The 27,162-nt window shown below is 47.1% G+C and overlaps 1 protein-coding gene and 1 non-coding gene across 2 annotated transcripts; one reads left to right on the top strand and one right to left on the bottom strand.

Annotated features, from left to right (window-relative positions):
• The first annotated feature begins 21,994 nt into the window (after positions 1-21,994).
• LOC123409873 (beta-galactosidase 11-like) lies at positions 21,995-25,911 on the top strand. The gene is made up of 11 exons (XM_045102740.1): positions 21,995-22,330; positions 22,456-22,568; positions 22,688-22,754; positions 22,938-23,030; positions 23,113-23,256; positions 23,382-23,476; positions 23,564-23,669; positions 23,765-23,849; positions 23,947-24,065; positions 24,162-24,517; positions 24,611-25,911. Exons 1-11 carry the CDS (start codon positions 22,040-22,042, stop codon positions 25,665-25,667), a joined length of 2,526 nt encoding a protein of 841 aa, XP_044958675.1. The 5' UTR covers positions 21,995-22,039; the 3' UTR covers positions 25,668-25,911.
• A 66-nt stretch (positions 25,912-25,977) lies between these two features.
• TRNAP-UGG lies at positions 25,978-26,049 on the bottom strand. The gene has a single exon. It is a non-coding gene; the product is annotated as a tRNA-Pro (tRNA).
• Positions 26,050-27,162: the final 1,113 nt, after the last annotated feature.

The following is a 27,162-nucleotide window of genomic DNA, read 5'->3' as shown; positions in this document are numbered from 1 at the left end:
GGACGCCTGATTGAGTTGCCTACGAAACAGCTAGTGAGAAGTTGTCACCTCGCGCTCGCGCGCGCCAAACATCCATCCCCGCACGTAGCTTCCCTTCCTTCTTCTTCAGATCCATGTCAAGGATTCAATCAATCCCGTATACAATTCCCTTTGTCTGTCGGTATAGAAATTGCCCGAGATTCGATTGTCGGTATCCCATACCTTGTCCAATCTCGTTGCCGGTAAGTCTCTTTACTCGTTCTGTAGCACATCATCCCGTGACTAACTCCTTAGTGACACTAAACTCATTATGATTATGTTCTACCGAGTGGGCCCAGAGATACCTCTCTGTCACACGAAGTGACAAATCCCAATCTCGATTCGTGCCAACCCAACAGACACTTCCGGAGATACCCATAGTGCACCTTTATAATCACCCAGTTACATTGTGAAGTTTGATACACCCAAAGAACTCCTACGGTATCCGGGAGTTGCACAATCTCACGGTCGAAGGAACAGACACTTGACATTAGAAAAGCTTTAGCATACGAACAACACGATCTAGTGCTATGCTTAGGATTGGGTCTTTTCCATCACATCATTCTCCTAATGATGTGATCCCGTTATCAATGACATCTAATGTCCATGATCAGGAAACCATGATCATCTATTGATCAACGAGCTAGCCAACTAGAGGCTTTGCTAGGGACACATTGTGATCTATTTATTCACACATGTATTACTGTTTCCTGTTAATACAATTATAGCATGAACAATAGACGATTATCATGAACAAGGAAATAAGATAATAACCATTTTATTATTGCCTCTAGGGCATATTTCCAACAGTCTCCCACTTGCACCAGAGTAAATAATCTAGTTACATTGTCATGTATCGAACACCCATAGCATTGTGGTGTTGATCATGTTTTTCTCGAGAGAGAGGTTTAGTCAACGGGTCTGCAATGTTCAGATCCGTGTGTACTTTACAAATATCTATTACTCCTCTCTGGACCTGGTCCTGGATGGAGTTGTAGCGGCGTTGGATGTGCTTCGTCTTCCGGTGAAATCTGGGCTCCTTGGCTATGGCAATGGCTCCAGTGTTATCACAGAAGAGTGTCATCGGACCTGACGCGCTTGGAACCACTCCAAGGTCGGTGATGAACTCCTTCATCCAGATCCCTTCATGAGTTGCTTCCGAAGCAGCTATGTACTCCACTTCACATGTAGATGCTGCCACACGTCTTGCTTGCTGCTGCACGAGCTCACTGCACCACCATTCAAAACATACATGTATCCGGTTTGTGACTTAGAGTCATCCAGATATGTGTCGAAGCTAGCATCGGCGTAACCCTTTACGACGAGCTCTTTGTCACCTCCATAAACGAGAAACATCTCCTTAGTCCTTTTCAGGTACTTAAGGATATTCTTGACCGCTGTCCAGTGTTCCATACCGGGATCACTTTGGTACCTCCCTACCAAACTTATGGCAAGGTTTATATCAGGTCTGCTACACAGCATGGCATACATTACAGAGCCCATGGCTGAAGCGTAGGGGACAGTACTCATCTTCTCTCTATCTGCTACCGTGGTCGGTGACTGAGTCTTACTCAATCTCATACCTTGCAAAACTGGCAAGAACCCCTTCTTTGAGGTTTCCATATTGAACTTCTTCAATATCGTGTCAAGGTATGTACTTTGCGAAAGACCTTTGAGGCGTCTCGGTCTATCTCTATAGATCTTGATGCCTAATATGTATGCAGCTTCTCCAAGGTCCTTCATTGAAAAACTCTTGTTCAAGTAGGACTTTATGCTCTCCAATAACTCTATATTATTCCCCATCGATAGTATGTCATCCACATACAGTACAAGGAAAGATATAGAGCTTCCACTCACTTTCTTGTACAGACAGGCTTCTCCATAAACCTGTATGAACCCAAACGCTTTAATCACCTCATTAAAGCGAATTTTCCAACTCCGAGATGCTTGCACCAGCCCATAGATGGAGCGTTGGAGCTTGCATACCTTGTTAGCACTCTTGGGATTGACAAAACCTTCTGGTTGCATCATATACAACTCTTCCTTAAGATACCCGTTAAGGAACGCTGTTTTGACATCCATTTGCCAAATTTCAAAATCATGAAAAGCGGCAATTGCTAACATGATTCGAACTGACTTTAGCTTCGCTACGGGAGAGAAAGTCTCATCGTAGTCAACTCCTTGAATTTGTCGAAAACCCTTTGCGACAAGTCGAGCTTTGTAAACGGTCACATTACCGTTTGCATCAGTCTTCTTCTTGAAGATCCATTTATTTTCTATGGCTCGCCGATCATCGGGCAAGTCCACCAAAGTCCATACTTTGTTCTCATACATGGATCCTATCTCGGATTTCATAGCCTCAAGCCATTTGTTGGAATCCGGGCCCGCCATTGCTTCTTCATAGTTCGAAGGTTCACCGTTGACTAACAACATGATTTCCATCACAGCGTTTCCGTACCACTATTGTGCGGAACATACCCTTGTGGCCCTTCGCGGTTCAGTAGCAACTTGATCCGAAGCTTCATGATCATCATCATTAACTTCCTCTTCAGTTGGCGTAGGCGCCACAGGAACAATTTCCCGCGCTGCGCTACTCTCCAATTCGAGAGGGGGTGTAATTACCTCATCAAGTTCTACATTCCTCCCACTTACTTCTTTCGATAGAAACTCTTTCTCTAGAAAGGATCCGTTCTTGGCAACAAAAGTTTTACCTTCGGATCTAAGATAGAAGGTATACCCAATAGTTTCCTTAGGGTATCCTATGAATACACATTTCTCCGCTTTGGGTTCGAGCTTCTCTGGTTGAAGTTTCTTCACATAAGCATCGCCGACCCAAACTGTAAGAAACGACAACTTAGGTTTCTTGCCAAACCATAGTTCATACGGTGTCGTCTCAACGGATTTAGACGGTGCCCTATTTAAAGGGAATGTTGCAGTTTCCAATGCGTATCCCCAAAATTATAGCGGTAAGTCGGTAAGAAACATCATAGATCGTACCATATCTAATAAAGTGCGATTACGATGTTCAGACACTCCATTACGTTGCGGTGTGCCAGGCGGCGTCAGTTGTGAAACAATTCCACATTTCCTTAGGTGTGTGCCAAACTCGTGACTCAAATATTCTCCTCCACGATCAGATCGTAGACACTTTATTTTTCTGTCACGTTGATTCTCAACCTCACTATGAAATTCCTTGAACTTTTCAAACGTTTCAGATTTGTACTTCATCAAGTAGATATACCCACACCTACTCAAATCATCGGTGAGAGTGAGAACATAACGATAGCCACCACGAGCTTCAACGTTCATTGGACCACACACATCATTATGTATTATTTCCAATAAGTTGATTGCTCTCTGCATTATTCTTGAGAATGGAGTCTTAGTCATCTTGCCCATGAGGCACGGCTTGCATGTGTCAAATGATTCAAAGTCATGAGACTCTAACAGTCCATCAATATGGAGTTTCTTCATGCGCTTAACACCGATATGACCAAGGCGGCAGTGCCACAAGTATGTGGGACTATCATTATCAACTTTGCATCTTTTAATATTCACACTATGAATATGTGTAACATCACGATCGAGATTCATTAAGAATAAACCATTCACCACCGGAGCATGACCATAAAACATATCACTCGTATAAATAGAACAACCATTATTCTCTGACTTAAATGAGTAGCCGTCTCGCATTAAGCAAGACCCTGATACAACGTTCATGCTCAAAGCTGGAACTAAATAACAATTATTAATTAAAACTAATCCCAAAGGTAGATGTAGAGGCAGCGTGCCGACGGCGATCACATCGACCTTGGTGCCATTCCCGACGCGCATCATCACCTCGTCCTTGACCAGTCTCCGCTTATTCCGTAGTTCCTGCTTTGAGTTGCAAATGTGAGCAACAGCACCGGTATCAAATACCCAGGAGCTACTACGAGCGCTGGTAAGGTACACATCAATAACATGTATATCATATATACCTTTAACGTTGCCGACCTTCTTATCCGCTAAGTACTTGGGGCAGTTCCGCTTCGAGTGACCTTTTCCTTTGCAATAGAAGCACTCAGTCTCAGGCTTGGATCCATTCTTTTTCTTCTTTCCGGCATCTGGCTTATCGGGCGTGGCAACGGCTTTGCCGTCTTTCTTGAAGTTCTTCTTACCCTTGCCCTTCTTGAAACTGGTGGTCTTGTTGACCATCAACACTTGATGCTCTTTCTTGACTTCTACTTCTGCAGATTTCAGCATCGAGTACAACTGGGGAATGGTCTTCTCCATCCCTTGCATGTTGTACTTCAGCACAAAACCCTTGTAGCTTGGTGGGAGAGACTCGAGGATTCTGTCAATTACAGCGTCATCCGGAAGTTCGACTCCAAGCTGAGTCAGACGACCGTGCAACACAGACATTGTGAGAATATGCTCACTAACAGAACTATTCTCCTCCATCTTGCAGCTAAAGAACTTGTCGGAGACTTCTTATCTCTTGACCCGAGCATGAGCTTTAAAAACTAGCTTCAGCTCCTGGAACATCTCATATGCTCCGTGTTGCTCAAAACGCCTTTGGAGCCCCGGTTCTAAACTGTATAGCATGCCACACCTAACCAGAGAGTAGTCATCACTCCGCGCTTGCCAGACGTTCTGAACATCTTGGGCTGCCGCGGGAATAGGGGGGGTCACCTAGCGGCGCATCAAGGATGTAAGCCTTCTTGGATGCAATGAGGATGAGCTTCAAGTTGCGGACCCAGTCCGCATAGTTGCTACCATCATCTTTTAGCTTGATTTTCTCTAGGAACGCGTTGAAATTGAGGTTGATAGGTGCGTTGGCCATTGGATCTACAATATTTGTAAAGACAACTTTTAGACTAAGTTCATGATAATTAAGTTCATTTAATCAAATTAAGTATGAACTCCCACTTAAATCGACATCCCTCTAGTCATCTAAGTGATGCATGATCCATGTCGACTAACCCGTGTCCGATCATCACGTGAGACAGACTAGTCGTCATGGTGAGCAACTTCATGTTGATCGTATTCAACCATACGACTCATGTTCGTTTCGGTCTCTCGTATTCGAGGTCATGTTTGTACATGCTAAGCTCGTCGAGTCAACCTAAGTGTTTCACGTGTGTAAATCTAGCCTACACCCGTTGTATGCGAACGTTATAATCTATCACACCCGATCATCACGTGGTGCTTCGAGACAACGATCCTTCGCAACAGTGCACACTTAGGGGAATACGTTCTCTAAATTTTAAGAGGGATCATCTTATTATGCTACCGTCGTTCTAAGCAATAATATTAAAAACATGATAAACATCACATGCAATCTTATAGTGACACGATATGGCCATTATCATCTTTGCTCCTTCGGTCTACATCTTCGGGCATCGCATGATCATCATCGTCACCGGCGTGACACCATGATCTCCGTCATCGTGTCTCCATGAAGTCATCATGCCAACTACTACTACTACTACAGCTAACCGTTAGCAATGAAGTAAAAGTAGTAAACACATGGCGTTGCATCTCATACAATAAATTAAGACAACTCCTATGTCTCCCGCCGGTTGTCATACTCATTGACATACAAGTCGTGAATCCTATTACAAGAACATGATCATCTCATAGATCACACATGTAACATCACATCCTTTGGCCATATCACATCACATGTCAAACCCTGCAAAAACAAGTTAGACGTCCTTTAATTGTTGTTGAAAGTTTTACGTGGCTGATTTGGGTTTCTAGCAAGAACGCCTTCTTAACTACGTGACAGCCACAACGATGATATGCCAAAGCTATTTACCCTTCATAAGGACCCTTTTCATCAAATCCAATCCGACAAGAGTGGGAGAGACAGACACCCGCTAGCCACCTTATGCACCTAGTGCATGTTAGTCGGTGGAACTTGTCTCACGTAAGCGTACGTGTAAGGTCGGTCCGAGCCACTTCATCACACAATACCGCCGGAAAAGAATAAGACTAGTAGTGGAAAGCAATTGACAAAATCAGAGCCCACAACCTTTTTGTGTTCTACTCGTGGAAAGAAACTACGTATAGAAAACCTGGCTCTGATACCACTGTTGGGAAACGTAGCATAAATTATTAATTTTCCAACGCCATATTCAGATCTTCCTATGGAGAGACCAGCAACGAGAGAAGGTGAGTGCATCTTCATACCTTTGAAGATCGCTAAGCGGAAGCTTTGCTAGAACACGGTTGATGGAGTCGTACTCGCAACGATTCAGATCGCGGCGTGATTCTGATCTAGTGCTGAACCACGACACATCCGCGTTCAACACACGTGCAGCCCGGTCACGTCTCCCGCACCTCGATCCAGCAAGAAGGAGTGAGAGGTTGGGGAAGAGCTCCAGCAGCACGATGATGACCCACAAGTATAGGGGATCAATCGTAGTCCTTTCGATAAGTAAGAGTGTCGAACCCAACGAGGAGCAGAAGGATCTGACAAGTGGTTTTCAGCAAGGAAAAATCTGCATGCACTGAAATTGTCAGTAACAAGTGATTGTTTGGTGAGATGATTCATAGCAAGCAACAAGTAACAAAAGTAGAAACGGTGCAGCAAAGTGGCACAATCCCTTTTGTAGCAAGGGACAAGCCTGGACAAAGTCTTATAGGAGGAAAAATGCTCCCGAGGACACACGGGAATTTCTGTCATGCTAGTTTCATCATGTTCATGTGATTCGCGTTCGTTAGTTTGATAGTTTGATATGTGGGTGGACCAGCGCATGGGTACTGCCCTTACTTGGACAAGCATCCCACTTATGATTAACCCCTCTCGCAAGCATCCGCAACTACGAAAGAAGAATTAAGACAAAGTCTAACCATAGCATTAAACTAGTGGATCCAAATCAGCCCCTTACGAAGCAACGCATAAACTAGGGTTTAACATTCTATCACTCTAGCAACCCATCATCTACTTACTACTTCCCAATGCCTTCCTCTAGGCCCAAATAATGGTGAAGTGTTATGTAGTCGGCGTTCACATAACACCACTGGAGGAAAAACAACATACAACATATCAAAATACCGAACGAATACCAAATTCACATGACTACTATTAGCATGACTTATTCCATGTCCTTAGGAACAAAAGTAACTACTCACAAAGCATAATCATAATCATGATCAGAGAGGTAATGAGTAGCATCAAGGATCTGAACATAAACTCTTCCACCAAATAATCCAACTAGCATCAACTACGAAGAGTAATCAACACTACTAGCAACCTGGTAGGCTTGTGGGCACCCCCCCCCCCCCTGGTGCCCCTCTGGCACTTCTTCGGCCTAGTATTTTTGATAAATCGGGAAAAAAATCCCCGTTGATTTTCACGGCGTTTGGAGTTGCGCAGAATAGGTATCTCAACTTTGCTCCACTTCAAGGCCAGAATTCCAATTGCCGGTATTCTCCCTCTTCATGTAAACCTTGTAAAATAAGAGAGAAAAGGCATAAGAATTGTACCGTGAAGTGAAATAACAGCCAAAGAAGTGATAAATATCAACATGAAAACATTATGCAAAATGGACGTATCACACGACGGCATAGTGGCGATGGAGTGATGAGATCTCCCGGCAGGACTTCGCCAAGCACCGTGGGAGAGGAGGAAGAAGAGAGACAGGGCTGCGCCAAGAGAGAGAGAAATTCCCGTATCTCCAATGGCCAAAACCCCCGATATATATAGGGGGAAGGGAGGGTGGTGCCCCCGTAGGGTTCCCACCCCTTAGGGGTGTGGCAGCCTTGATGGGGGGAGGGGGTGGCCGCCAGGAGGGGAGGAGGGGATGGTACACCCCTGGTGGGCCTTAGGCCCACCTGCGCTAGGGTTCCCCCCTTCCCCCTCTTAGGCGCCATGGGCTGGGTGTGGGGGGAGAACACCAGCCCACCCAGGGGCTGGTTCCCTCTCACACTTGGCCCATGTAGCCTCCTAGGGCTGGTGGCCTCTTCCGGTGGGCCTCTGGAACCCTTCCGGTGGTCCCGACACTTTGTCGGTGGTGCCCGAAATATTTCCATCGATCCTATATATCAATCTTTACCTCCGGACCATTCCGGAGCTCCTCGTGACGTCCAGGATCTCATCCGGAATTCCGAACAATCTTCGGTAACCTCGTATAACAATTCCCTATAACCCTAGCGTCATTGAACCTTAAGTGTGTAGACCCTACGGGTTCGGGAGGCATGCACACATGACCGAGACACCTCTGCGACCAATAACCATCAGCGGGGTCTGGATACCCATGGTGACTCCCACATGTTCCACAATGATCTCATCGGATGAACCACAATGTCAAGGATTCAATCAATCACGTATACAATTCCCTTTGTCTATCGGTATAGAACTTGCCCGAGATTCGATCGTCGGTATCCCATACCTTGTTCAATCTCGTTACCGGTAAGTCTCTCTACTCGTTCCGTAGCACATCATCCCGTGACTAACTCCTTAGTCACACTGACCACATCATCCCATACCTCTCCGTCACACGGAGTGACAAATCCCGATCTCGATTCATGCCAACCCAACAGACACTTTCAGAGATACCCGTAGTGCACCTTTATGGTCACCCAGTTACGTTGTGACGTTTGATACACCCGAAGCACTCCTACGGTATCCGGGACTTGCACAATCTCACGGTCGAAGGAAAATACACTTGACATTAGAAAAGCTTTAGCATACGAACAACATGATCTAGTGCTATGCTTAGGATTGGGTCTTGTCCATCACATAATTCTCCTAATGATGTGATCCCGTTATCAATGACATCTAATGTCCATGATCAGGAAACCATGATCATCTATTGATCAACGAGCTAGCCAACTAGAGGCTTTGCTAGGGACACATTGTGATCTATTTATTCACACAAGTATTACTATTTCCTGTTAATACAATAATAGCATGAACAATAGAAGATTATCATCAACAAGGAAAGATGATAATAACCATTTTATTATTTCCTTTAGGGCATATTTCCAACAGATCAGAGCCCTCGACGAAGGCGCGCACATAGACTACTAGCCAGCACCATCATCCATATCAAGGCCGGCGACTCCCCCCCCCCCCCCCCCCCCCGCGCGCGCATGCCTCTCTCATGGTTGTCAACTTCGTCGCGGCCCCGACAGGAGCCGACGCCGTGCACTCCCCCTCCCCTCCCCTCCACCCCTCCCCTTCATGGAGACTAAAAAATGTCTGCATCTCTTGCTCCCCTCCCTCTGTGAACCATTGATGCCTACTAAAATCAAGACGCCTAGGAGCAAGTCGACGGAGAAACGCACGAACGGCTAGCGGTGGAGACGCGGACGAGATACATGGAGGAGGAGGAGGAAGAAACCGCGCGTGGAGACGCGGACGCACCTGTGGTTCGCGTGGATGCGGCGGAGATGACTTGCGATCCCCGTCGGCCAGCCGCCCCGCGCGTGCAAGCCGCCTCCCCCCTCTTCTCTCTCGTCGAGCTTGGGTAGATTTGGAGAAGCTCTTGCGTAGATGCGGCGGAGACGACTTGGATCCCCGTCAGCCAGCCACCCCGCGCGTGCAAGCCGCCTTCCCCCTCAACTCTTCCGTCGAGCGTGGATCAATTTGGAGAAGCTCTCTCGTCGATGATGGCTCTCCCGTCGGCGACGAGTTTCCGGGAGCTAGGGATTTCTATCGCCCCATGAGAGATGAGGGAAGGGGAATCTGAGGACAGCGCGACTCCCCAAATATTCGAAACCGACAAAAACAGCCGCGCCGACCGCGCTGTCTGTTTTCCCCTCGCCGCATGTCGCTACCGATTTTCGGGATCGACGGCCCTCGTTCGGCCGCTGCATGCCACCAGATCACGCGCGCGCGTGAGAAAGCGTTTAGGTTCGATAAATAGGGAGGGTTTTTTACGAGGGCGTCATAGGTTAGTTACATGACAAGGCCTTGAGGTTGTGCGTGTTCTCGAGGTGCACGAACACGAGATCGTGGGCACGTGGGAGCTTGGGTTGTGCATGTGTGTGGGTTTCAGACGAAGGTTGACGACAAAGTAGCTGACAGGTAGGGTTCGCGTGTAAGTGAGAAGGTGTGTGTATGTGAGAGAGAGAGGCGACATCCATCACATCTCCTACGGACGGTTGAGATTAGATCTTAGCGGAACTTTTCAGAAATAAATCTATTCGCGCACGCGTCAGCTGGCTAATTGGGCCGGCCTACTCGCTAGCATTGCTAGCCATCCAATGACCCTTTCCCTTTTCTCTTATTTGTTTTCATTTTCATTTTTATTTAAACCAAGGATTTAAATATAGTTTACATTGGCCAAATTTAAGCCATTTCAAATCCTTTGAACACAAAAAATTTATAAATACGGAAAATGTCTTTTTAAGAATTTAAAATTCCTTGCCCATATGCAAATTTCAAAAGGGCTTCTATGCATAGAGAAAATCATGTGGCCACTTGAAAGAATGTGGACGTCGCCTAGAGGGGGGTGAATAGGCGCTTTAGAATAATTATGGTTTAGGCTTGAACAAATGCTTTATAAAACTAACATTTAATTAGTCAAGCACAAAACCTAAAACAACTAGGCTCACCTATGTGCACCAACAACTTATGCTAAGCAATATAAACAACTATGTGATAACAAGATATATAACAAGAGACAATATGGCTATCACAATGTAAAGTGCATAAGTAAAGGGCTTGGGTAAGATATAACCGAGGCACACGGAGAATATGATGTATCCCGAAGTTCACACCCTTGCGGATGCTAATCTCCGTTTGGAGCGGTTTGGAAGCACAATTCTCACCAAGAAGACACTAATGCTACTGTAATCTTCTCACGCCCTCGCACAAGGCAAGATGTCGTGATTCCAATAAGGGACCCTTGAAGGCGGTCACCGAACCCGTACAAACAAGGTAATCTCCACAACTTATTTGAAGGCTCCCAACAACACCATGAAGTTTCACCATAATTTAATATGGCGTCGAGGTAACCTCAAATGCTTGGGGAGTCTCCACAACCTAATTGAAGACCCCGACGCTTGCCAGGAGCTTTACACCACAATGATTGAGCTCCGAGGCACCACCAACCGTCTAGGGCGCCAAGGCACACAAGAGGAACAAGCTCTAGGGTGCTCAAACACCCAAGAGTAATGAGCTTCTCAAACTTCACTTCCGCGTATCACCATGGGGAACTCAAACCTATGCACCAAATGCAATGGCGAGGGCACACAGAGTGTCCAAGTGCTTCTCCCTCAAATCCCACCACAACAACTAATGCTATGGAAGAAAATGAGAGGAAGAACGAAGAAGAACACGAATAACTCCAAGATCAAGATCCAAGGGGTTCCCTCACAAAGAGGAGAAAGTCATTGGTGGAAATGTGGATCTAGATCTCCTCTCTCTTTTCCCTCAATAGCTATCAAGAACCATTGGAGGGATTGAGAGTTAGCAAGCTCGAAGAAGGTCAACAATGGGGGAAGACTACGAGGTCAAGAGTTGGGGACCTTTTGGGAAGAAGACCTCCTTAAATAGGTCCCCACGAATCTTCTCGTTATATGCAGAAAAACATAGGAGCAGTACAACTACTATAGGAGCCGGTACAACCGCTAGGACAGAGCACGGTGTTGGAAATATGCCCTAGAGGCAATAATAAAATGGTTATTATCATATTTCCTTGTTCATGATAATCGTCTATTGTTCATGCTATAATTGTATTAACAGGAAACAGTAATACATGTGTGAATAAATAGATCACAATGTGTCCCTCGCAAGCCTCTAGTTGGCTAGCTCGTTAGTCAATAGATGATCATGGTTTCCTGATCATGGGCATTAGATGTCATTGATAACGGGATCACATCATTGGGAGAATGATGTGATGGAAAAGACCCAATCCTAAGCATAGCACTAGATCGTATTGTTCGTATGCTAAAGCTTTTCTAATGTCAAGTATCTTTTCCTTCGACCGTGAGATTGTGCAACTCCCGGATTCCGTAGGAGTGCTTTGGCTGTATCAAACGTCACAACGTAACTGGGTGACTATAAAGGTGCACTACGGGTACCTCAGAAAGTGTTTGTTGGGTTGGTACAAATCGAGATCGGGATTTGTCACTCCGTGTGACGGAGAGGTATCTCTGGGCCCACTCGGTAGAACATCATCATGAGCTCAATGTGACTAAGGAGTTAGTCACACGATTACGTGCTACGGAACGAGTAAATAGACTTACCGGTAACGAGATTGAACAAGGTATAGGTATACCGACGACCGAATCTCGGGCAAGTTCTATACCGACAAACAAAGGGAATCGTATACGGGATTGATTGAATCCTTGACATCGTGGTTCATCCGATGAGTTCACCGTGGAGCAAGTGGGAGCCACCATGGGTATCCAGACCCCGCTGATGGTTATTGGCCAGAGAGGTTTCTCGGTCATGTCTGCCTGTCTCCCGAACTTAAGGTTTCGTACTTAAGGTTCGATGACGCTAGGGTTATATGGAATTATTATACGAGCTTACCGAAAGTTGTTCGGAGTCCCGGATGAGATCCCGGACGTCACGAGGAGCTCCAGAATGGTCCGGAGGTAAAGATTGATATATAGGACGGATGGTTTCGGATACCGGAAGTGTTTCGGGCATCACCGGTAACGTAGCGGGACCACCGGGACCACCAGAGGTGGCCCCGGGGGTCCACCGAAGGGGGGCAACGACCCCGGGAGGTAAGGTGGGCCAAGTGGGGAAGGGAACCAGCCCCTAGGTGGGCTGGTGCGCCTCCCCACTCAGCCCAATGCGTGGGGGAGAGAAAAGGGGGGGGCAAACCCTAAGCCAGGTGGGCCTAAGGCCCACCAGGTGGTGCGCCACCCCCTCCCCACCCTAGCCGCCGCCCCCCTTTCCCATCTGGTGTCTGCCGGCCCCTAGGGAGGGAACCCTAGGGGTGGCGCAGCCCCTCCCCCTCCTCCTATAAATAGAGAGGGGTTTTGGCCCTTGGGAGACATACTTCTCCCTCTCCCTCGGCTCAGCCCTGCCCTTCTTTCTCCTCCTCTCTGCCGGTGCTTGGCGAAGCCCTGCCGGGAGACCTCGTCTCTCCATCGACACCACGCCGTCGTGCTACTGGAGTTCTTCCCCAACCTCTCCCTCCTCCTTGCTGGATCAAGGTGCGGGAGACGTCACCGGGCTGCACGTGTGTTGAACGTGGAGGTGCCGTAGTTCGGCACTAGATCGGAATCACACCGCGATCCGAATCGCTGCGAGTACGACTCCATCAACCGCGTTCTAGTAACGCTTCCGCTTAGCGATCTTCAAAGGTATGAAGATGCTCTTACCCCTCTCTCATTGCTGGTCTCTCCATAGGAAGATCTGAATATGCGTAAGAAAATTTTGAATTTATGCTACGTCACCCAACAGTGGTATCAGAGCCAGGTTTTCTATACGTAGATTCTATGCACGAGTAGAACACAAAAGTTGTGGGCGATGATCTGTCAATTTGCTTGCCGCTACTAGTCTTATTCTTTTCCGGCGGAATTGTGGGATGAAGCGGCCCGGACCGAATTTACACGTACGCTGACGTGAGACTGGTTCCACCGACAGACATGCACACCGTGCATAAAGGTGGCTAGCGGGTGTCTGTCTCTCCTACTCTAGTCGGATTGGATTTGATGAAAAGGGTCATTATGAAGGGTAAATAGCTTTGGCATATCATCGTTGTGGCTGTCACATAGGTAAGAAGGCGTTCTTGCTAGAAACCCAAATCAGCCACGTAAAACTTGCAACAACAATTAGAGGACGTCTAACTTGTTTTTGCAGGGTTTGACATGTGATGTGATATGGCCAAAGTTGTGATGTTGCATGTATGATGTATGAGATCATCATGTTATTGTAATAGGTTTCACGACTTGCATGTCGATGAGTATGACAACCGGTAGGAGCCATAGGAGTTGTCTTAATTTATTGTATGAGATGCAACGCCATGTGCTTACTACTTTTACTTCATCGCTAACGGTTAGCTATAGTAGTAGTGATAATAGTAGTTGGCGTGACGACTTCACGGAGACACGATGATGAAGATCATGGTGTCACGCCGGTGACGATGCTGATCATGCGATGCCTGAAGATGGAGATCGAAAGAGCAAAGATGATAATGGCCATATCATGTCACTATATGATTGCATTGTGATGTTTATCATGTTTTACATCTTATTGCTTAGAACGACGGTAGCATAATAAGATGATCCCTCTTAAAATTTCGAGAACGTATTCCCCTAAGTGTGCACCGTTGCGAAGGTTCGTTGTCTCGAAGTACCACGTGATGATCGGGTGTGATAGATTCTAACGTTCGCATACAACGGGTGTAAGCCAGATTTACACACGCGAAACACCTAGGTTGACTCGACGAGCTTAGCATGTACAGACATGACCTCGAATACAAGAGACCGAAAGGTCTAACATGAGTCATATGGTTGAATATGATCAGCATGAAGTTGCTCACCATGGTGACTAGTTCGTCTCACGTGATGATCGGACACGGGTTAGTCAACATGGATCATGTATCACTTAGATGACTAGAGGGATGTCGATTTAACTGGGAGTTCATACTTAATTTGATTAAATGAACTTAATTGTCATGAACTTAGTCTAAAAGTTGTCTTTATAAATATTGTAGATGGCCAACGTCAACCTCAATTTCAACGCATTCCTAGAGAAAAACAAGCTGAAAGATGATGGTAGCAACTATGCGGACTGGGTTCGCAACTTGAAGCTCATCCTTGAAGAAGCTAAAAAGGCTTATGTCCTTGATGCACCGCTAGGTGACCCTCCCGCTCCCGCAGCAGCCCAGGTCATTCTGAACGTCTGGCAAACGCGGAGTGATGACTACTCTCTGGTTAGGTGTGGCATGTTATACAGTTTAGAAACGGGGCTCCAAAGGCGTTTTGAGAAACACGGAGCATATGAGATGTTCCAAGAGTTGAAGCTAGTTTTTCAAGCTCATGCCCGTGTCAAGAGATATGAAGTCTCCGACAATTTGTTTAGCTGTAAGATGGAGGAGAACAGTTCTGTCAGTGAGCACATACTCAAAATGTCTGGGTTACACGGTCGTCTGACTTCACTTGGAGTCGAACTTCCGGATCATGCTGTAATTGACAGAATCCTCCAGTCTCTCCCACCAAGCTACAAAGGCTTTGTGCTTAACTACAACATTCAAGGGATGGAGAAGACCATTCCCGAGTTGTACTCGATGCTCAAGTCTGCAGAAGTAGAAATCAAGAAAGAGCATCAAGTGTTGATGGTCAACAAGACCACTAGTTTCAAGAAAGGCAAGGGTAAGAAGAACTTCAAGAAAGACGGCAAAGCTGTTGCCGCGCCCGGTAAGCCAGATGCCGGGAAGAAGAAAAAGAATGGACCCAAGCCTGAGACTGAGTGCTTCTATTGCAAGGGAAAGGGTCACCGGAAGCGGAACTGCCCCAAATACTTAGCGGACAAGAAGGCCGGCAACGTTAAAGGTATATGTGATATACATGTTATAGATGTGTACCTTACCAACGCTCGTAGTAGCTCCTGGGTATTTGATACCGGTGTTGTTGCTCACATTTGCAACTCAAAGCAGGAACTGCGGAATAAGCGGAGACTGGCCAAGGACGAGGTGACGATGCGCGTCGGGAATGGTTCAAAGGTTGATGTGATCGCCATCGGCACGCTACCTCTACATCTACCATCGGGATTAGTTTTAAACCTTAATAATTGTTATTTAGTACCAGCTTTAAGCATGAACATTGTATCAGGGTCTTGCTTAATGCGAGACGGCTACTCATTTAAGTCACAGAATAATGGTTGTTTTATTTATATGAGTGATATGTTTTATGGTCATGCTCCGCTGGTGAATGGTTTATTCTTGATGAATCTCGATCGTGATGTTACACATATTCATAGTGTGAGTACCAAAAGATGTAAAGTTGACAATGATAGTTCCACATACTTGTGGCACTGCCGCCTTGGTCATATCGGCGTTAAGCGCATGAAGAAGCTCCATACTGATGGACTATTAGAGTCTCTTGATTTTGAATCATTGGACACATGCGACCCGTGCCTCATGGGCAAGATGACTAAGACTCCATTCTCAGGGATAATGGAGAGAGCAACCGACTTATTGGAAATAATACATACTGATGTGTGTGGTCCAATGAACGTTGAAGCTCGTGGTGGCTATCGTTATGTTCTCACTCTCACCGATGATTTGAGTAGGTATGGGTATATCTACTTGATGAAACACAAATCTGAGACATTTGAAAAGTTCAAGGAATTTCAGAGTGAGGTCGAGAATCAACATGACAGAAAAATCAAGTGTCTACGATCTAATCGTGGAGGAGAATATTTGAGTCACGAGTTTGGCACACACCTAAGGAAGTGTGGAATCATTTCACAACTGACGCCGCCTGGCACACCGCAACGCAACGGAGTGTCTGAACGTCGTAATCGCACCTTATTAGATATGGTACGATCAAAGATGTCTCTTACCGACTTACCGCTATCATTTTGGGGATACGCATTAGAAACTGCAGCATCCACTTTAAATAGGGCATCGTCTAAATCCGTTGAGACGACACCGTATGAACTATGGTTTGGCAAGGAACCTAAGTTGTCGTTTCTTAAAGTTTGGGGCTGCGATGCTTATGTGAAGGAACTTCAACCAGAAAAGCTCGAACCCAAAGCGGAGAAATGCGTATTCATAGGATACCCTAAGGAAACTATTGGGTATACCTTCTATCTTAGATCCAAAGGTAAAACCTTTGTTGCCAAGAACGGATCCTTTCTAGAGAAAGAGTTTCTCTCGAAAGAAGTAAGTGGGAGGAAGGTAGAACTTGATGAGGTCATTACACCCCCTCTCGAACAGGATAGTAGCGCAGCACGGGAAGTTGTTCCTCTGGCGCCTACACCAACTGAAGAGGAAGTTAATGATGATGATCATGAAGCTTCGGATCAAGTTACTACTGAACCGCAAAGGTCCACAAGGGCACGCTCCGCACCAGAGTGGTACGGCAACCCTGTAATGGAAATCATGTTGTTAGACAACGGTGAACCTTCGAACTATGAAGAAGCGATGGTGGGCCCGGATTCCAACAAATGGCTTGAAGCTATGAAATCCGAGATAGGATCCATGTATGAGAACAAGTATGGACTTTGGTGGACTTGCCCGATGACCGGCGAGCCATAGAAAATAAATGGATCTTCAAGAAGAAGACTGATGCAAACGGTAATGTAACCGTTTATAAAGCTCGACTTGTTGCAAAGGGTTTTTGACAAATTCAAGGAGTTGACTACGAAGAGACTTTCTCTCCCGTAGCAAAGCTGAAATCAGTCTGAATCATGTTAGCAATTGCCGCCTTTTATGATTATGAAATTTGGCAAATGGACGTCAAAACAGCGTTCCTTAACGGGAACCTGAAGGAAGAGTTGTATATGATGCAGCCAGAAGGTTTTGTCGACCCTAAGGGTGCTAACAAAGTGTGCAAGCTCCAGCGCTCCATCTATGGGTTGGTGCAAGCATCTCGGAGTTGGAACATTCGCTTCAATGAGGTGATTAAAGCGTTTGGGATCATACAGGTTTACGGAGAAGCCTGTCTGTACAAGAAAGTGAGTGGGAGCTATGTAGCTTTCCTCATACTGTATGTGGATGACATATTATTGATGGGGATTAATATAAAGATGTTGGAGAGCATAAAGGCCTATTTGAACAAAAAAAATTCAATGAAGGACCTTGGAGAAGTTGCATACATATTAGGCATCAAGATCTATAGAGATAGATCAAGACGCCTCATAGGTCTTATGCAAAGTACATACCTTGACAAGATATTGAAGAAGTTCAATATGGAAAACTCAAAGAAGGGGTTCTTGCCAGTTTTGCAAGGTATGAGATTGAGTAAGACTCAGTCGCCGACCACGGCAGCAGATAGAGAGAAGATGAGTTATGTCCCCTACGCATCAGCCGTGGGCTCTCTAATGTATGCCATGCTGTGTACCAGACCTGATATAAACCTTGCCATAAGCTTGGTAGGGAGGTACCAAAGTGATCCCGGTATGGAACACTGGACAGCGGTCAAGAATATCCTTAAGTACCTGAAAAGGACTAAGGAAGTGTTTCTAGTTTATGGAGGTGACGAAGAGCTCGTCGTAAAGGGTTACGTCGACGCTAGCTTCGACACAGATCCGGATGACTCTAAGTCACAGACCGGATACGTATATGTGTTGAATGGTGGGGCAGTGAGCTGGTGCAGCAGCAAGCAATAAGTCGTGGCAGCATCTACATGTGAAGCGGAGTACATAGCTGCTTGAGAAGCAGCCCATGAAGGAATTTGGATGAAGGAGCTCATCACCGACCTTGGAGTGGTTCCAAGCGCGTCGGGTCCAATGACACTCTTATGTGATAACACTGGGGCCATTGCCATAGCCAAGGAGCCCAGGTTTCACCGGAAGACGAAGCACATCAAACGGCGCTACAACTCCATCCAGGACCATGTCCAGAGTGGAGTGATAGATATTTGTAGAGTACACACGGATCAGAATATTGCAGACCCGTTGACTAAACCTCTTCCACGAGCAAAACATGATCAACACCATAATGTTATGGGTGTTCGATACATCACAATGTAACTAGATTATTGACTCAAGTGCAACTGGGAGACTGTTGGAAATATGCCCTAGAGGCAATAATAAAATGGTTATTATCATATTTCCTTGTTCATGATAATCGTCTATTGTTCATGCTATAATTGTATTAACTCGAAACAGTAATACATGTGTGAATAAATAGATCACAATGTGTCCCTGGCAAGCCTCTAGTTGGCTAGCTCGTTAGTCAATAGATGATCATGGTTTCCTGATCATGGGCATTAGATGTCATTTATAACGGGATCACATCATTGGGAGAATGATGTGATGGACAAGACCCAATCCTAAGCATAGCACTAGATCGTATTGTTCGTATGCTAAAGCTTTTCTAATGTCAAGTATCTTTTCCTTCGACCGTGAGATTGTGCAACTCCCGGATACCGTAGGAGTGCTTTGGGTGTATCAAACGTCACAACGTAACTGGGTGACTATAAAGGTGCACTACGGGTACCTCCAAAAGTGTTTGTTGGGTTGGTACGAATCGAGATCGAGATTTGTCACTTCGTGTGACGGAGAGGTATCTCTGGGCCCACTCGGTAGAACATCATCATGAGCTCAATGTGACTAAGGAGTTAGTCACACGATGACGTGCTACGGAACGAGTAAAGAGACTTACCGGTAACGAGATTGAACAAGGTATAGGTATACCGATGATCGAATCTTGGGCAAGTTCTATACCGACAGACAAAGGGAATCGTATACGGGATTGATTGAATCCTTGACATCATGGTTCATCCGATGAGATCATCGTGGAGCATGTGGGAGCCACCATGGGTATCCAGACCCCGCTGATGGTTATTGGCCAGAGAGGTGTCTCGGTTATGTCTGCCTGTCTCCCGAACCCGTAGGGTCTACACACTTAAGGTTCGATGACGCTAGGGTTATAGGGAATTGTTATACGAGGTTACCGAAAGTTGTTCGGAGTCCCGGATGAGATCCCGGACGTCACGAGGAGCTACGGAATGGTCCGGAGGTAAAGATTGATATATAGGACGGATGGTTTCGGATACCGGAAGTGTTTCGGACATCACCGGTAACGTACTGGGACCACCGGGACCACCGGAGGTGGCCCCGGGGGTCCACCGAAGGGGGGCAACGACCCTGGGAGGTAAGGTGGGCCAAGTGGGGAAGGGAACCAGCCCCTAGGTGGGCTGGTGCGCCTCCCCACTCAGCCCAATGCGTGGGGGAGAGAAAAGGGGGGGCAAACCCTAAGCTAGGTGGGCCTAAGGCCCACCAGGTGGTGCGCCACCCCCTCCCTACCCTAGCCGCCGCCCCCCTTTCCCATCTGGTGGCCGCCGGCCCCTAGGGAGGGAACCCTAGGGGTGGCGCAGCCCCTCCCCCTCCTCCTATAAATAAAGAGGGGTTTTGGCCCTTGGGAGACATACTTCTCCCTCTCCCTCGGCGCAGCCCTGCCCTTATTTCTCCTCCTCTCTGCCGGTGCTTGGCGAAGCCCTGCCGGGAGACCTCGTCTCTCCATCGACACCACGCCGTCGTGATGCTGGAGTTCTTCCCCAACCTCTCCCTCCTCCTTGCTGGATCAAGGTGCGGGAGACGTCACCGGGCTGCACGTGTGTTGAACGCGGAGGTGCCGTAGTTCGGCACTAGATCGGAATCACACCGCGATCCGAATCGCTGCGAGTACGTCTCCATCAACCGCGTTCTAGTAACGCTTCCGCTTAGCGATCTTCAAAGGTATGAAGATGCTCTTACCCCTCTCTCGTTGCTGGTCTCTCCATAGGAAGATCTGAATATGCGTAGGAAAATTTTGAATTTATGCTACGTCACCCAACACACGGGTGGTGGCAAAGTCCCGAGTGGTACAACCGTTCTGGACTCCGGTACAACCGCTGAAAGTGTTGAACAGAACAACCGAGCCACCACCGCCCAAGTACCGCATCAAAACAGAGACTTGATGGTTGAAGGGCGGTACAGGAGCAGTACAACCGTCCGAAGCAAATGTCCAGCAAATAGTTTGAGCTCTCAACGAACGATACGATCAAGCTACTCACTTGAGAGCCCCCTTGAAAGTATGACAATCTATCCTATAACTCAGTCTCCCAACTACCACCATGCGATTGGTAAAATAGAAAACCGATTAAGGGCAAACCTATACCTTGCACATAGTCCACTTGAGTTAGATGATGACGATCTTGACTTCCTCAAGATGGATCACCTTTCTTGATTGTGTTGGCTTGATGAAGACTAGTTGATTGCTCCCCCATACTTACTATGGGTGAGCCACTCTTCAGCACATCTTCACAAGTCCATTGACACCACAATGGACGGCAAGCTTCAAGCATGATATCTTCGTGATGCTTCACTTGAACTTGCACACCGCAATCTTGATGACGATCGCCACTTGATGTCACCCTTCATGATTTGTATGAGATCTTCCTCTTGACGCAAACCCATGAAACACACCTAACCCCACATAGAACTCCCACGAAGACCATGGATTAGTATACAAATCGTAATGAACAATGCTTACCATACCATGGGATCACCTTGATCCCTCTCGACACATCTTGTACGCTCTCTGTGTTGATCAACTTGATTCACCTTTATGACCAATCTTTGGATAAAACCTTGAATATCACCTTGATCATCATATAAACTTATTGAAACCAACAGATGAACTTCAAAAAGTATCTATGAACAAATCCTTCGAATATAAATCAAGGCAACCATTAGTCCATAGGAATTATCATCAATTACCAAAAACCACATTTGGTAAAATATGCTCTAACACCACTAATTAAACTTCAAAAGGGCTTTAGGGTTTAATAAGTGATCGTTTTGATTTTCAAACTCCAAAAATGTATCGAACCCATGTAATGCAATGTTTTTAAACGCACATTCTGTATTTAGAATATTTTGAAATGTGACAAGGCAAGCGAACAGAAACGAATTTGGTTGAGCGGGATCCGACAACGAGAAAACAACTCAACAAAAGTAAAATATAATAATAACCAGAAAAGAGAAAGGAAACCACCACGGAACATATAACACAATCGGACGGTCCACAAATCAACTAAAGCAAATAAATAAATATATTTTTTTGCAGGTTCATGAAAAATAGCAAAACCGAAGGTATATTGCAAAGTAAACAATGCGGATCCACGGCTGATTCAGTCAGAAAAAAACCCATCTCCAAGAAGCGCCGCATCCGCATCAGCACCCGCGCGGGCTACCGAGGCCAACCGTTTCCTGGCTGCACAGCTCGCCACACCCGATGCATGGACGGACGGGCGGCATGGCGCGCGCGCGCACGTCGCTCCCTGCGTTCCCGCGCGGCCACTCCTACGCGGCGCCACCCCTTTAAACCGAATGCCTCCCTTCTATTTTAGGACTAACGGGAGCGCGAACCTGTGGCCCCTAGCTTCCAGGCACGATCCACCCATCATGTCCCTCCTCCGCGTCCGGCTCGCCGCCGCCGCCGCGGCGATCGCCGTCGTCGCGCTCGTGGCCGGCGGGGATGCCTATAATCTTACCAAGCCCGGGACCGTCATCACGTACGACCGCCGCTCGCTCATGATCGACGGACGGAGGGAGATCTTCTTCTCCGGCTCCATCCACTACCCGCGTAGCCCTTTCCACGAGTGGCCCGACCTCATCGCCAGGGCCAAGGAAGGCGGCCTCAACGTCATCGAGTCCTACGTCTTCTGGAACATCCATGAACCCGAGATGGGCGTGGTAACTGTCACGCGCTCCTCCCCCATCTCATTCATCTCATTTCATTCTGTGATTCCTACGCCTGCCTACGTGCTCATCATCCGTTCGTCCCTCGATTGATCCATGGATTGATCGGTTGATTTCAGTACAACTTCGAGGGGAGGTACGACATGATCAAGTTCTTCAAGCTGATCCAGGAGCATGAGATGTTCGCCATGGTCCGGATAGGGCCCTTCGTCCAGGCGGAGTGGAACCATGGGTTTGTTCGTCTCGTTTGCTTCACATCAAAATTACTCTACATCGCGCCCTTCTCGATTTCTGGCTCATCTGCATACATGCCTCCGTTTGTTTAATTAATTGGTGGTTTTCCTCTTCCAGAGGGCTGCCTTACTGGCTCCGGGAGGTCCCTGACATCGTCTTCCGCACGGACAACGAGCCTTACAAGGTGATCAATCCAACTATCAAACCACAGCAGACATACCGAACTACTGTAGATGCATTTCTTTTTTAGGGTAAAACTAGATGCATTTCATTTCGCAAAAAAAAAAGGTCGACGTAAATTTCGCTACATGCAGAAATAATTAAAACGACATCGTCTTCACCTTGGTTTTTCTCTTTATATATGCAGAAGCTCATGCAGAAGTTTGTGACTCTCGTAGTGAACAAGCTCAAGGATGCCAAGCTCTTCGCATCACAAGGAGGGCCAATCATTCTGGCACAGGTAACCCTTTTCTCTTGCTGGTGAAAACTTATCATGCATGCTTTCTCTGACGAAATTCCCCTGCATTGCCAACACAAAAAAGATCGAGAATGAGTACCAGCACATGGAAGCTGCGTTCAAAGAAAACGGCACCAGGTACATCGACTGGGCAGCTAAGATGGCCATCAGCACCAGCACCGGGGTGCCGTGGATCATGTGCAAGCAGACTAAAGCTCCCGCGGAAGTGGTAATCTATAGTTAGTACGACCTCACATGTTTAAGCTTCTTTTTTTTTTTGCCATGATAAAGAAGTTCTTGTTTCATAGTTTACCATGCTTGAGTTACATACATATCATGAGTTTTCCTCTCTAGATCCCTACCTGCAACGGTAGGCACTGCGGAGATACATGGCCAGGTCCAACTGACAAGAACAAACCCCTGTTATGGACTGAGAACTGGACTGCTCAGTAAGTTCAGTTATCAATTTCACCTTGTCCATTAAGAGACGAGTTGTCGGGGTGCTAAATTGTTGTTTTGTTGGCGTTTGTTTGCAGATACAGAGTGTTCGGTGATCCGCCATCTCAGAGATCTGCCGAAGACATTGCGTTTGCCGTGGCGCGCTTCTTCTCGGTGGGGGGCAGCATGGTGAACTACTACATGGTACCCCACCAGTAACCTACATGTTGCTTGGCACGGATGTTGCGTTAGGAGAAACTGTATTTCTGACAGAATCACACGGTTCCCTCTCTGCGCAGTACCATGGGGGAACAAACTTTGGAAGAACGGGCGCCTCTTTCGTGATGCCGAGATACTACGACGAGGCGCCTCTCGACGAATTCGGTAAAGCAGAGACTACGAACTATGCTTTCAAACTCTGAACATATGCTTATAACTATGTTGATTTATGGATGAATGAATGGTTTGGTTGGTCCTCCAGGAATGTACAAAGAGCCCAAGTGGGGCCATCTGAGGGACCTGCACCATGCTCTGAGGCTGTGCAAGAAGGCTCTCCTCCGGGGGAACCCCTCCACGCAGCCATTGGGCAAACTCTACGAGGTTCTCTTGTCTTCTCTTCTTCTCTTGTTGGAATGGAAGACATTGTTGCTAGCTTGCTTGTGATGGCCGATTGACCTGACGGTGACGGGTATGTAGGCGCGGCTGTTCGAGATCCCAGAGCAGAAGGTGTGCGTGGCGTTCCTGTCCAACCACAACACCAAGGAGGACGGGACAGTGACGTTCCGTGGGCAGCAGTACTTCGTGCCCCGGCGCTCCGTCAGCATCCTCGCCGACTGCAAGACGGTGGTATTCAGCACGCAGCACGTGAACGCGCAGCACAACCAGCGCACCTTCCACCTCACGGACCAGACGCTGCAGAACAACGTGTGGGAGATGTACACGGAGGGGGACAAGGTGCCCACCTACAAGTTCACCACCGACCGGAGCGAGAAGCCCCTCGAGGCATACAACATGACCAAGGACAAGACGGACTACCTCTGGTACACAACCAGGTACGAACGAACGTCTGTCTATCTTGCTCGTCCACGCCGAATGCCGATCCCGATGTAAATGCTGTTTTGTACGTACCCGCGCGTGGGTGGCAGCTTTAAGCTGGAGGCGGAGGACCTGCCCTTCAGGCAAGACATCAAGCCGGTGCTGGAGGCGAGCAGCCACGGGCACGCCATGGTGGCCTTCGTCAACGGCAAGTTAGTCGGCGCTGCCCATGGCACCAAGATGAACAAGGCCTTCAGCCTGGAGAAGCCCATCGAGGTTCGGGCGGGCATCAACCACGTCTCCATCCTGTCCAGCACGCTCGGGCTGCAGGACAGCGGCGCGTACCTGGAGCACCGGCAGGCCGGCGTGCACTCGGTCACCATCCAGGGCCTCAACACGGGGACGCTGGACCTGAGCAGCAACGGATGGGGGCACATCGTGGGCCTGGACGGCGAGCGCAAGCAGGCGCACATGGACAAGGGCGGCGAGGTGCAGTGGAAGCCCGCGGTGTTCGACCTGCCGCTCACGTGGTACCGGCGACGCTTCGACATGCCCAGCGGGGAGGACCCCGTGGTGATCGACCTGAACCCGATGGGCAAGGGCATCCTGTTCGTCAACGGCGAAGGGCTGGGGCGGTACTGGAGCTCGTACAAGCACGCGCTGGGGCGGCCGTCGCAGTACCTATACCACGTGCCGCGCTGCTTCCTGAAGCCGACGGGGAACGTGCTCACCATATTCGAGGAGGAAGGCGGGCGGCCGGACGCCATCATGATCCTCACGGTGAAGCGCGACAACATCTGCAGCTTCATCTCGGAGAAGAACCCCGGCCACGTCCGGTCGTGGGAGAGGAAGGACAGCCAGCTGACGGTGGTGGCGGACGACCTCAAGCCGCGGGCGGTGCTGACGTGCCCGGAGAAGAAGACCATCCAGCAGGTGGTGTTCGCCAGCTACGGGAACCCGCTGGGGATCTGCGGGAACTACACGGTGGGCAACTGCCACACGCCCAAGGCCAAGGAGGTGGTGGAGAAGGCGTGCGTGGGGAAGAAGAGCTGCGTGCTGGCCGTGTCGCACGAGGTGTACGGCGGCGACCTCAACTGCCCGGGCACCACGGCGACGCTGGCCGTGCAGGCCAAGTGCTCCAAGAGGCAGACCACCGCCGACCAATAAGTATAAGTAAGCTAAGATATGTACTCTTCCTATATATGTACTGTAGATGTTCTGATCACCTTCACCTTTGCCTTTGCCGACGATGGATGGCCTCGCCGGCGCGCCGTTTTCATGCTTGTTGTTTGGGATGCGTGCATACGTGTTGTACTTTTTGTTGGTTCCTTCCTGTGAATTGTTGTAGGAGTAGATGGACGCTGAGATGAGAAAGCAAACATGGAAATCAATCCATCAATTTGGTGAATAATTTCTCTTTTTCTTAGACTGAAATATTAATAATAAAAGGTTCCGGGGAGATATAGAAAAAAAAATTGGGGCGTTGCGAGAATCGAACTCGCGACCTCTCGCACCCAAAGCGAGAATCATACCACTAGACCAAACGCCCTGATTGGAATTGAATATCACTTGATTTTATATATTGTTTAGTATGCCGACGAATAGACGAGATGGGGCAATTCTTTTGCTCTATTCTCCCAAACTTTAACCCTCATTCGTTTGACAATCCTAGCTAGCCTGGTGCCCCAACAAGGCAAAGCTAACCTAGGAGTCATTTTGTTTTGTAGATAGATGGAAGCAAGATCCTATTTTGTTAGAAACAAATTTGGTAATGGTACAACTACAAATAATCAACCATTGGACACAAATTATCGATCCAATACCAGTTTGTTAGACCAACTATAGAATGAAAATTTTGGGCACAAGTTATGAATAAAAATTCAATTGTCTCGAAAGCAAACTCTCAAGTTGGTGGAGACAAGTTCATGTATTGTAAAAAAAATGGTTATTAAATTGAATACTTTTTTACATAGATGGTAAAAATATATGAAAATAATTCATGTTTATGTTCTTTGTTTCATAAAATGGTGTGATAGGATTTGATAGTACATCCTTGACTAAATCCATTTCGCTTATGTGACACCTATGTGGCAAACACCTAGTCATCTTAACACAAATAGACTAGATAATATCATGCGTGTTATCAAGGGAATTTATAGTAATATATTTCAATGAGATTCAATTTGATAGACCGTCGATATTTGTTTGATCAGAGGATAACTAGAAGTAAAAAGTAATAATTTACTGTATTTAAGTTCTTTTAGCAGGAATTAGAACTTTTATAAATCAAAGATTATCACAGGGTACAATGGCTATCAAATACACCAGATATGTATGTTTTGCACGTCACCCTAAAATTAAAGCCCCCTACTTTCCTCGCATGAGTTGCAAACTCATGGGGCCCATATTGCTCCCTCCTATATTTCGTAATTGAAAAGCTTCAAATCTTTCCCGTGAGTTTTCTTTTTTGACTATGTACTGCAAGGCAACAACCTCACAACTCTTTATTCAAAAGCAACCAAGAAAATAAAAGTACAATCTAAAATGAGAGGAAGAAAAGGGGAAATATACTTACAAATACCTACCTATAGTAAAGAAGAAACCCAAGACATAATGCTATCCCTATATTTACATTGGATTCTATGAGCTAATAAAGAAAAAT

This window comes from Hordeum vulgare, chromosome 7H (assembly GCF_904849725.1).
Source record: "Hordeum vulgare subsp. vulgare chromosome 7H, MorexV3_pseudomolecules_assembly, whole genome shotgun sequence".
NCBI classification, from domain to species: domain Eukaryota; kingdom Viridiplantae; phylum Streptophyta; class Magnoliopsida; order Poales; family Poaceae; genus Hordeum; species Hordeum vulgare.
The sequence above is the reverse complement of the archived record's forward strand: the minus strand, read 5'-3'. Positions and strand labels throughout refer to the sequence as shown.

What these genes read in the sequence shown, in the direction of transcription:
- LOC123409873 (XM_045102740.1), top strand. Translation starts at nt 22,040, where the DNA reads ATGTCCCTCCTCCGCGTCCGGCTCGCCGCCGCCGCCGCGGCGATCGCC. An exon ending in ACTGAGAACTGGACTGCTCA is followed by an intron (nt 23,477 to 23,563) that starts GTAAGTTCAGTT and finishes GTTTGTTTGCAG; the next exon opens with ATACAGAGTGTTCGGTGATC. An exon ending in GGCGCCTCTCGACGAATTCG is followed by an intron (nt 23,850 to 23,946) that starts GTAAAGCAGAGA and finishes TTGGTCCTCCAG; the next exon opens with GAATGTACAAAGAGCCCAAG.